Source organism: Geotrypetes seraphini, chromosome 2 (assembly GCF_902459505.1).
Source record: "Geotrypetes seraphini chromosome 2, aGeoSer1.1, whole genome shotgun sequence".
NCBI classification, from domain to species: Eukaryota; Metazoa; Chordata; class Amphibia; order Gymnophiona; family Dermophiidae; genus Geotrypetes; species Geotrypetes seraphini.
In genome coordinates, this window is record NC_047085.1 from 180920701 (window position 1) to 180933299 (window position 12599).

At 41.3% G+C, this 12599-nt stretch overlaps 1 protein-coding gene across 6 annotated transcripts in view; it reads left to right on the plus strand.

Annotated features, from left to right (window-relative positions):
• Positions 1-12599, plus strand: part of NFATC1 (nuclear factor of activated T cells 1) — a 392300-nt gene that overhangs the window by 298810 nt on the left and 80891 nt on the right. For 4 of the 6 annotated variants that reach the window (XM_033934427.1, XM_033934428.1, XM_033934429.1 and 1 more), the window contains exon 9: positions 3946-4635. The exons of 1 other annotated variant lie outside the window; for it this stretch is intronic. In XM_033934427.1, coding sequence (XP_033790318.1) covers positions 3946-4635 — 690 coding nt within the window. The remainder of the gene's footprint in view (positions 1-3945; positions 4636-12599) is intronic. One more of the 6 variants, XM_033934431.1, reaches the window with a different exon arrangement.

Consider the following 12599-nt stretch of genomic DNA (forward strand, 5'->3'; position numbering starts at 1 on the left):
GACTGAGCACCCCTCCTGCTCCCAACAATATTAAGGTACGGGGAGGGGGTGGGCCTTCCCAGTCATCTTGCTGGCCTCGGAGGAGGCCTGGAGCAGGAGGGAATGAGCTCCCCTCCTGCTCCCAATGATTCTTAGAGGTAGTGGGGGAGCGGGTGGGCCGGCATGGCCATTCGGCAGGCCGGCCTGCCAGCCTAGGTAGAGCACAGGTAGGAAGGGAGGTGGGCCAGCCAGATCAGGATGGGGTTTCAGATAGCAGGAGAGAGTTGGCATCCCTCCTGCCTTTTGTGGGGCATCGGCGAGGCTGCGTTGGGGGGCATTTTGTAGGGTTTTGGGGAGGGAGGAAGCAGTTCGGGGGGGGGGGCTTTATTTTTTTTAACCAAGCAGATATTTTGCATGTGTAAACCACGCAAAATATCTGCCCGATTAAAAAAAAATTACAAGCCCTGACAGCAGTGACAGGAGGCTGCTTCTCCTGTCACTACTGTCAGGGTCTGCGCATGAGCGGGGATCGCACATTTGCGATCCTTGCTTGCAAATGGGGGCGTTCCTCCGATCGCCCCCATTTGAATATGACTGATTTATGAATCAGTCAGACCTGCCCGAATCGGAAACGGATTGTTCCGATTCGGGCAGGTTAGTGAATCTAGCCCTAGATCAGCAGTCAGTGAACAATAGACATTAAACTAATTCCTCTTTATTTAATCCAAAATAGTCAGTGAGAAGGTAATTCTATAAAGAATGTGCTTCTCTTCATCGGCAGCCAGTGTAGCTGTTTGAATCATGCTCTAGTTCAGGGGTATCAAATGTTAGTCCTCGAGGCCCGCAATCCAGTCAGGTTTTCAGGATTTTTCCAATGAATATGCATGAGATCTATTTGCATACACTGCTTTCATTGTATGCTAATAGATCTCATGCATATTCATTGGGGAAATCCTGAAAACCCAACTGGATTGCGGCCCTCAAGGACCGACATGTGACACCCATGCTCTAGTTAGTCCAATAAAAAAGTTATCACTTGGATTCTTTTTGTTTTATTTTTATTTATTTCTACATATTATTTTCAAGAGTGAAGTAACACGGCTGCCACACCATTTCTCTCAAACAGGTTTGAGATTTTTTTTTTGATAGCCAATATTTTCTCTTTCTTCTTTTCTCAATCCAGATCTACCCTGTCCTTCAGTAAACACCAGCTCTACTAGCCTTACACATGCGCTGAATCATATTTGCAATGTTGTTTATTTCTAGTGACTAACAAGATGCATTGCGATAAACAGTGCTGACTTAGTGTAGAGTGTGGAGCTTAGTTTCAGACTAGCAGAAGGTCTGTATCTTATGTTTGTGGGCTGAATGTGATCACTGTGCATTTGTGGATCACATCCAGTCAGAGTTCAGGGAAAAGTAGTAGCATGAACTTTAAAACTAAGAGGCAGCAGAAATTATACCATCTGAGCCTGGAGGATCATAAAAAGTAATAAATCATCCAATATTTAAAAACATTGAACTGGCCAGAAACAGCGCCTGGCTGATTAAATTGCACTTAACCAGCTAACTAACAATATTCAGCAAGAGATAGCTGCTTAGTGGGTAACTGGTTATTTCATATGATATTAAGCATATTGCCAGCTAAGTTTGGTGAGCAAATTATGCTGCCGAAATAGCTGCAATATATTCCACTTATTTAAACCTAACTGACCAGCAATGAATATCTGGCTGACTCCTGCGGTGTGAATATCGACCTCCTCCCAAACAGTTCAAGCTTCCCAAAGATGTTGCTCTACTGAGGGGGAAATTATCAACACAGGCTGCCATTAAGATGAGTTATTTTACCACAATCTGTGCTCTTTTAGAACAGGTCCCATTTTATGCAATCAGACCTAGTTACTAATAACCTGGGTTAATGGTAAAATAACCTGTCTTAACGGTAACCCACGTTGATATCTCTCCCTGCCCAAGGGGCTTATTTTCAAGACATCTCAATAAATAAATAGCAGCACAGTCATATTTAGATTGAATATACATGTAAATAATGATTTAGCACAGGGGTGTCCAACCTGCGGCCCGAGGGTCGCATGCGGCCCCGTGAAGTATTTTGTGTGGCCCCGGTTAAAGGCGATGCAGTGTTTTCCTTTGCTGCCCCCAGGTGTTTACCGTCTTGCCGGCTCCCTCCTCTGTCTTGCTGCAGCGTTTGCGCATTTGTGCAGCCCCGGAAACATTTTTTTCGGCCAATGCGGCCCAAGGAAGCCAAAAGGTTGGACATCCCCGATTTAGCAGAACTTTTGTAAAATATAGGGAAGGAACTGTTAGAGTTACTAGACATCCGGATTTCCCCAGACATGGCCTTCTTTTCAAGGACATGTCCAGGGATCCGGATGGCTTTTCAAAATCTGGCACTTTGAAAAGCTTCCAGCTAGCAGCAACGTCGGGGACAGCATCTGCGCATGCGCGGATGCAACTCAGCAATGTCACACGCATGCACACATGCGTGTGACACTGCATCACACCAGCGCGTGCGCAGATGCCCTCCCAACAAGCGAACAGGTTGAGGTGTAGGTCGCGAGTGACCTTTCAGAGGGGTGGGGCTGTGGGTAGAATGGAGTGCGACTCATGGGGCCGGGTGGAATGGGGCGGGACCATGCGGCCAGTTTTATCGCTCTGGATAATCTGGTAACCCTAGGAACTGTGCATGTCCTGACGAACATTTCAATTCTCTTCTCTATTACCTGTTAAAATGGGCCTTCACAATGTGAATATATTCAGAGGTGGAGGCCTATGCAGGAAAAAACACAAAAAAACTCCCAAATACAGGCAGTCCCCGGATTAAGAATGAGTTACGTTTTTAAAGCTGTTCTTAAGTCGGATTTGTATGTAACTCAGAACGTGTAGATTTTAAGATTCTTGCTGCTTACCTCTGCTCCTAGCTGACAATAGGGCCTCTAAGCCATGCACAAACACACCCTGTTCTTAACGTGGCCATGCATCATTCCTGAATCTGCTACCTGAGAAGTGAAATCAAATGAAGCTGCAATCACATTCTTTACGAGTCGTGCTTAAGTCAGGCGTCTGTAACTCGGGGACTGCCTATATGTGCAAAAACAGCTATCCCAGGCTTTGGAAAATAGGGACCATTTGCACAAAATTTGTAAAACTGCCCCCTTTAAAGTAGTAAACTTTCTCACGTAGTCTACCACAAATGAAATTTTACTAAAGTTTGATTAATTGCTGTGATGGACAGCATCTATTTGATTTTAGAAGTGAAAATTGGCATACAAAGATATCTGAACAGATTTTCCTTTTTTTTTCCCCCAAAAAATAACAACTCTTCAGAAATGTGGTTATCTTACTCAGCCAGGCCCCATTCGCATATCTTCTTGCAAGCTTTTGTTAGAAAGGCTTGTCTGTAATACACACCAAAATAAACTGCTGTGTTGTACATTGGTCCCAAAGCGTTCTATTAAAGTTTTTGTTTCACCAAATAAACTGAAGGTTTTTCTATTCAATAGTTCTTGTATTCTTGAAAACCAAAGTAATCTTGCCTTATTATGATTTGGTTTACTGAATGCACAGACATTTATCAAATGGGCCATAAGTTGCAGCAGCATATCCAAGTAAAGAATTTTTTGCTTTGATTAGTACAAATCCGTGGAGCCCTTGGGTCCAAAGCTTCTTCTGCAGCGTGGCTGTTTGCAAATAGATTTTTATAGCACATTAGTGCTGGAAGGGATTCCAAAGAAAATAGTCTTTTTCAATATTAGAACCAGCTGTGACTTTCTTACGCTGATGACTCATTCGTTCTCTTTTTTTTTTTTTATTGGGTGGGAGAACTAGGGAAAGGACAGAGTCTTATTCAAAATGTTGTTTATTTTGCAAAGGGTAGCCTAGCCACAAGCCAACTTGATTGTACCAATATGCAACTCATGTTTGTTTAATTTTATTTTTTTTTAACAGTTCCAATTATAAAAACAGAACCCAGTGATGATTATGAGCCTGCTCAAACCTGTGGACCACTGAACCAAGGATTAAGCCCTCTTTCTAAACCATACTATAGCCAACAGATTGTAATGCCTCCTGATCCTGGTTCATGCCTTGTGGCTGGCTTCACTTCCTATCAGCAGAGAAACACTGTGATGTCATCCTCTCCCACCTCAAGCCCCAAGCTACATGACCTTTCACCATCTGCTTACAGCAAATGCATCATGAATCCGGGCCACAGCCAGCTAGGACTTCAGCAGCCCCCTGGAGGTATCCCCACTCTACAGGAAGTGCCAAGGTCTATAGTTGTACACCCAAGTTCTCCAGATCAGTCATCTCACATCATGCTGCAGCCGCAGGTGAGTCAACATCTGAGCAGTAGCTGTTCCCTTGGTTACCAACAAACGCTCTATCCCAACAGTCCCTCTTCTCCAGTGCCATCTGTTACCCAAGATTCAACCTATTTGCAGTCCTGCAGTCCAACTCGCTCATCTGTCATGGGTCAACAGCAGCACCAGCCACCGAAGGTTCAAAGAAATGATCCGCCAACAAATCAGCCACTGTCACTGCCAGAGTTGCATGAGGACAGTAATCATAATTTGACCCCTATTCCTGTAACGATCAAGCGAGAACCTGAAGAATTGGACCAGTTATACCTGGATGATGGTAAGTGTTCCACAGCTGTAGAGGTTTGCATTCAACCATGTTGCCATGTCAGTGAGTTCTTGTTAATCACATTGAGAGTTCTGAACGAGGGACATGGAAGTTTAACAACATTATAGAATTGTGCTGAATTACCAAAAAAACCTTAATTTTGTTTGTACTAACAAGATTGTATATTTTAAGCATTCCAGGCCATTAGTGACAGAGCTAGCCTTATGACCAATAGCTGTATAGCAGAAATCATAACCATATGCTCTTAGCTTATATTACTGCCAGTTATCTGATGAAGTCTGAGTAGAACTATAGTGAAACACGTTTAACACTGTCTGGGTTATAATCTAGTGAAGCTCCATATGCCCAAACTCACTAACTGGAATTAAACCATAAAGTGCTTAGCCAGCTGACAGAGTATAAATCAATATCTGAGGTGTTTTGTTAAGCATGGTGTGCTAATCTGCAGTTGTGGCATCTTTTGAATGCCAGCACTGCCTTTCTTGTCAGTTAATGAGGTCTAGTGGTAGCTAATTTTACTGCCTGTTTAACGGTGGTAGTGTATTATGCTTATTCAAATGCTAAAAACAAACACTGCAATGAAATTGTCAGGTTTAAAAAGATTTGTTAGTTGAACCTAATGAAAGGATAAACATCACACAATCAAATTTCACCTTGCCAGACTGCAATATTATACTACAACTGCTAAGTATTACATAAGTACTCTGTACCTTAGTTTTAATCGGATACATGAGCTTCTGTTGAGTAGGATTATTATTTAAGGAAACATATTACAGACTGCACGAAAAAGAAATGTCTTTGAAATGGCTGTATTGAAACTAATTGGTACTGTGGAACATTGGAATGTGATTGTCAAAAAAATTACAACAAAAAGACAGTCTTACTGCCTTTAAAAAAATGAAAAAAGAAAGAAAAGAAGCTTTTCAAAACAGCAATGACACTCACTGAATTAGGATGAAAACCTGAAGATTACTATGCTGGAATTGAAATAATAAGATTAGCTCTTAGCATTTCACGATTAGACAGGAATAAACCTTCTATTTTTAATAGAGCTAGTATGAAATCACATTATTTAAAAAAAAAAAAAAAAAAAACACCTGAGGAATTTTCTTAAATGCTCCTTTCATTAAGAGTTACATGGCATTCCAAGAAATATTCCTAATTATAAAGCCTCAATTTGTTACAGTTTTGTAGGAGGAGTTTTTTGGCTTTGCTAATGATACCGTGGTGATTATTTTAGAAGTGCTATTCACTTTTATACATACAGAAACCTGCATTTAGATATTTATGTTACATAAATATCTAAATACCAATTTTACCATCCTAAAACATACACATCTAAAACTAAAAAAAAACCGTGCATATGGCAAGGGTCAGTCTGGGCAGTAATTGTCTCATTATTCAATTAAACTGCATGTGCAAATTGGGCACCCGCCCCAATTTGTGCGAGCAGTGTTAAAATACTAGCGGAACTTGACACATCCTGATCTAGACATCTCATTTCTAATTTGTACATCCTTTCTAAAATGCCACTCTTTATGTTGAGGTAGACAAGATATTTATAAAAGAGCATTTATTTTTTTTTATAAATCATTATTAATTTTTCATTCAAAAATAGTGCATTAAAATATACATATAATTAACTTCAAAATTGCACTTACATCGATCATAAAAATACTTCAAAAAATTTCTCCCCCCCTCTCACCCTTATATAAGAACAAAATGCTTTACTTCAGACATATAATGAAAATCATATTGAAAATATTGATCAAGGATGTCATCAAAATATAATATCCCTCCACCCACCCACCCTCCCTGTATGTGAAAATAAGAAATCAGAAGAATATCCAGCTAATCAGCTTTAACAAAATTTGTCAATGAACTCCATGTTAATTTAAATAACTTATTATTACACAAAATTTCTGAATTCATTTTCTCATATTTGTAACACAAACATAAAGAATCCCAATTTTTCCAGTTTTTGGTCACCATTTGCATGGCTATCCCAGTCATGATGGCAAATAATCTACTTTTATATTTGTCCAAAGGAGGTTTAGTTGACAGTCTGTTGCAGGTAGGTAGGTACCTGTGTAAGACGCATAACAAGATTGGTAAAATTAACCGCTGATATCTGTAATTAATTAACAGCTGATAGCTGAAATATGAAACATGGTAGTCTGCTCAATATTTCATCCTACCTAACAGTAGCTAACCTGAGAGGTCTCCTGCCTTAAATGTGTATCATTGAAAGAGGAATGCCATTGATACAGCATGAAATGGAAGTACAGTAAAACCTTGGTTTACGAGCATATTTTGTTCCAGAAGCATGCTTGTAATCCAAAGCACTCGTATATCAAAGCAAATTTCCCCATAGGAAATAATGAAAACTCAGACGATTCTTTCAAAGCCTTTAATACAAAATACTATTCGTACTTGTAATGCAAGTCCTCGCTCATTTAGAGCAGTCACTACACTGTCAGAGAGAGAAGAACCATTGGCTCAATTGTGATGATGCAATGTGTGTATATTGTATGTGTGCTTGTATCGCAAGACATTGCTTATTTATCAAGTTCAAATGTAATAAAATATTTTGCTTGTCTTGCAAAACACTTGCATACCAAGTTACTTGCAATCCAAGGTTTTACTGTATACTCTAGCTTTGTTACAGAATATTGGGAGGAACTAACTGCATCAGCAAATGTGTGTATATAAAAGATTTAAAATGATATGTCCTGAAGACAGCTTGCTATCTTTTTTAAGTGCATTCCCAGACAGCCAATCCGCAATACCCCTCTCCCATAACATGTATTCCTAATGTCCTTAAAACTATGTACTTTAGAGATCGATATATTAGAGATATCTTTTAAGTCAGTCGTATGATAGTACATAACTAATCACAGTATTGAATGATGAAGCCAGATTTTCAATTTAATAAGAGGCAAATATGGTGTGAAATACAAAATAATTACAAAATACTCTTCTAGATATGCATACTATGACCATAATAATTTAAACTTCTACTCAGGAGCTTGTAAAGGAAGGAAAAAAGCTATGTCAGTGTCTGCTGGCAATGAACTTTTTATCTTTTTTTAATTTGTGAATGATATTATTTTCCAAAGTTAATATAAAAAGCCATCATATTGTAACATCATATGCCTTAAGCAGGCAATCGGAAAACTCTGTACGTTAGGATTTGGTGTGAAACCTTTTGCATTCTAGCATCCTGAAAGGAAAGATCAGGCAACATAGGCAACTGCCTAGAATGCCAAATTTTAAGGCCACTAATAAGTTAATCTTGCTTGCTTTAGGACTACTCTTTGATCGCTGCGGCTTCAGGGAGTCCTGATGGCTCAACTTATCGTGGGGGGGGGGGGGGATCCCCTGATGTGATCAGCTGAGCTAGCTGTGGCAAGGAACCCTCAGCATCCACCTCTGAAATCGGCAGAAGGGATGCCCACTCCCTCCTGCTGCCAGCCCATGACCCCAACCCCCCCTAAGTAGCCCAGCAGGATGGATGCCCATTACCTCTTACATACATCTCCCGAACCTCAAATCCCCACCCCCCTGAAGTAGCCCGGCAGGAGGGATGCCACTCCCTCCTGTTGACATCCCTGAACCTCAAACATCCCTCGAAGTAGCTCTTCTTTGAACCTTTTCTAGTTCTATTGTATCTGTTTTGGGATAATGAGACCAGAATTGAGTTCAATACTCAAAGTGATTTTGCATCAGATATAGTGGCAAATAACATTCTTAGTTCTTGTTTACTATCCCTTTTATAATAATTCCTAGCATCTTGTTTGCTCTTTTGCCCGCTGTCACATATTAGGAAGAAGGTTTCAACATATTGTCTCCAATGACACCCAGATCTTTTTCTAGGGTGCTGACTCCCAAGGTGGACCCTAGCATCTGGTAACCGATTTGGGTTATTCTTCCCAATGTGCATCACTTTGCATTTGTCTATATTAAATTTCATCTGCCATTTGGGCACCCAGTCTTCCAATTTCCTAAGGTCTGCTTGCAATTTTAGTGGTCTAAGGAAGTAATCTATTGCTCTTTATTCTCCGCATATACTTTAAAATCTTATTTTTTTCCGTGTTTCATTAGCAAGAAGTTGTTTTTTCGTGTAAAAAAGTTTCAAATTCAATAAATAAATTTTAAAAAAAGAAAAAGGATCTGCAAAAGGTAGAGGAATGGTCTAATATCTGGCAACTAAAATTAATCGGAAAGAGCCGTATGTGCTGGGAGGTGAGAGGCTGATATGCACGGATGGGGAGAGAGACCTTGGGGTGATAATATCCGGTCTAAAGACAAAGAAACAGTGTGACAAGGCGGTGGCTGTTGCCAGAAGGATACTAGGCTGTAAAGAGAGAGGCGTAACCAGTAGAAGAAAGAACATGTTGATACCCCTATACAGGTCGTTAGTGAGGCCCCACTTGGAGAATTGTGTTCAGTTTTGGAGACCATATCTGGTAAAGGACATAAGAAACTTGAAGCAGTCCAGAGGAGGTCAACAAAAATGGTAGAAGGTTTGTACCAAAAGACATATGAGGAGAGACTGGAAGCCCTGAATATGTATACTCTAAAGGAAAGGAGGGACAGGGGAGATTCAGAATTCAAATATTTGAAAGGTATTAATGTAGAACAAAATCTTTTCCAGGGAAAGGAAATGGTAAAACCATAGGACATAATTTGAGGTTGAGGGGTGGTAGACTCACGAGTACTGTAAGGAAATTCTTCTTTATGGAAAGAGTGGTTGATTCCTGCAGTGCACTCCCAAGGGAGAAGAAAACGGTGACAGAGTTCAAAAAGTATGGGATGAACATAGAGGATCTCAAAAACAATGGTATATATTGAAGAATTAAAGCCAGTACTGGGCAGACTTGCACCGTCTGTGTCCATAAATGGCCATTTGGTTGAGGATAGACTGGGAAAGGCTTTGATAATAATAATAATTTATTTATATGCCGCCATACCGGGGAGGTTCTAAGCGGCTCACAGCACATAAAACAATACATACAATTCCATAAAAAGTATCCTGTTAAATACAACAATGGCTGGGATGGTTTAGATGGACTGGAGTGAGCTTTGACTGAGACTTCAATAGATGGAACCTAAGCACATTACAAGGCAGAGCTTTGGATTCTGGCCCAAAAATAGCTAAGAAAAAGGAAAATTTAAATTAAATTAGAAATTTAAAGAGAGGGTAAAGTTGGGCAGACTGGATCGACCATTAGGGTCTTTATCTGCTGTCATTTACTATGTTACTACCACATCTAGCACTTTCCCTTTATCAAATTCTCTGGTCACCCAGTCAAAGAAATTGTCAGATTTGTCTGACAAGATCTGCCTCTACCAAATTCATGTTATCTCAGGTCCTGTAATCCACTGGATTCCAGAAACCTCCAGTGTTTCCATTAATTTACTTACCACAGAAGTCAGACTTACCAGCCTGTAGTTCCCTTCTTCTTCCTTCCAGTTTTGTGGAGAGGGACCACATCTGCCCTTCTCCAGTCCTTCGGTACCACTCCTGACTAGAGAAGCATTAAAAAAGTCAGCCAGCGGAGCCACTAGAACTTCCCGCTGTTCCTTCAGTACCTTCAGATGTACACATTCTGGCCCCAACACTTTGTCCACCTTTAGTTTAGCTAGCTCCTCATGAACTGAATTCTCTGTTGGATCTTGGTGATGGTCACTTCAGTATGCAGGATCAGAGAGCTCCAGGCCTTAGTGACTAATCTAGCTTACACTATGTTTTTCAACAATAAGGTGATTCTTCACAGTCAATTCAAAATTTCTTCCTAAGATTATATTGACTTTCCACCTTAAAAAGTTAACCATCCTATCAAAATATTTCTATGATAGGGTGAAGTTCCTCTCCCAGGCCAGTGGATGGAGCCCAAGCAGTGGAGCTTATGGAGAGAGCCTGAGCCATGATAATGTGGAGCTGATTTGCATGGGAGCTACTAGTGCTGCTGGGAGCTGTCCACTCATCCTGAGTGGATTGTGGTGCTGAAAAGAACAGCTGCCAGCACAGAGAACTCAGAAAGCAAAGAACTCCTTTGGGAGCTGGGTGACCCTTGGGAGGAGGAATGCTGGCTTTGGCCTAACTCCTGAAGACCACTGCTGACAGGGGGGCCTAGTGCAGTGGAGTAGAATGGCCAGACTGACCAGTCCTGACAGATGGGACTGGTACAGCACAGCACAGAACAAAAATCTGGTGGTGGGAAGATCCACAGAGACCTATACACCAGCAGGAAAAGAGCTGAAGAAGTAGCTGGGGACCTAGTAGAGCCTAGAGTCAAGGGGCTTAGGCTTGATTAGAGGTGGGACCAGTGAAGGAAGAATCCAGGAGAGTCCTCAGGGTGTGCATTGGCAAGAAGATGACTGAGGAGCTGAGAGAACCCCCACTGCATGTATGCTGGATAAGATGACCAAGCAATGGAGAAGCTGGAAGAATCCAAGGACCGGGGAGCATTGGCCAAAGGACTGAGGAGTGGTCCAGCAGAGGGACTGGCTTGGATGGTGGCAACTGGCAGAGGGACCGGTAATGGCACTAGATGCTGCCAAAGACCGGGAGAGTCAGGAAGGACTCTGGAGAGATGGGGGCAAATTCTATAAATGGCATCTGGATTGTAGGCAGCGGTAGGCATCTTACCGCTGTCTAGCCAGCCAATCAGAATGCACATTAAAAAAAAAAAGCTCTGAGGAGGGTTGCCTACATTGTAGACATTTTCGTAAGGCTAGGGAGGCGTGTAAGGCCGCCTAAGCTCGCCTATAATAGTTTTGCCCGGAACTGGCCTTAGGCGAGCTTAGGTGGCCCTAAGTGTCTCCCTAGGGCCGCGATAGACATCTGAAATCAGATCCCTGGTGGTCCAGAGGTGCAGTGGGCAGAAGATGTGGGGGAACAGGGTGCAGAGCCTGGCAGCGGCCTGCAATAATTTTGGAAAGGGGGCGTTGGCCCGAATATAAACCAGGACCGCCATTTTTGGGCCATGCGGTCGGTTGGGGGCATGATTCCGATCACCCTGATTTGCATGAGGGCGCTTCGTGAATCAGCCCTCCGGCTACAGATCGGATCCGATCTGTGGCCTTAGTGAATCTAGACCTAAGTGTGATATTCAACACTTAACCAGCTATGGGTTACCATATAAAAATAGGACTGATTTTTATGCAGTTCTGTTAATCTGGCTGGTTGAGTTCTGAATATCAGCACTTAACCAACCAAGTGATGACTTCACTCTCGGAACACCCCCAGAAGATCTGGTTTTGAGTTCAGCTGTAACTGGTTATTTTCAGCACTGATAACCAGTTAAGTGCCGCTAAAAATGATTGGTTAGCTGCAAACAGGTGATTTCACCAGGTAGGAGCTGTTTCATACCTGTTAAATTGTGTTGAATATTGACCCTGAGGTGTCTAACTCAAAGTGCCAAGGTATAGAATTGCTCCCTTAGTGATCTTCTCTGCCTCTCTTTTCATTTGTTAATGTGTGTTGGTTGAACAATTTTTATACTGTGACTGTGCTTTCTATAATTTTGTTTAATATTAATTTCTGTATACATATGTCTGAAACTAGGAAACAAGAATGAGTATGAAAATAAAATAAAAACTAAATGCTGTTGTGGGCTGATTGTATTTAGCCACTGTGAGCCCCAGTTTGTCAGTAATCTTGTGGTTGTTTTGTTCTTTAATAGTGTCCTGTATAAAGACTCGAGTTTTAAGGAAAAATAAATACCAAAAGGACACATTTCTTATATCTAGTGACCATGGCTGTTTTCATCATTGACATAATAATTTTATGCTTTTCCTCTCTTTTGAAGGCTATTTTTAGGCTACAGATTGAACCACATTTTGTAGATAAGCCTGATGTGTTGGGTGTGTCATCATTTGTGACCTTATTGTTTCCTGTAGAAAAACACCTACTCTAGAAGTGTATTTGGCCACTGGCATTTAAATGT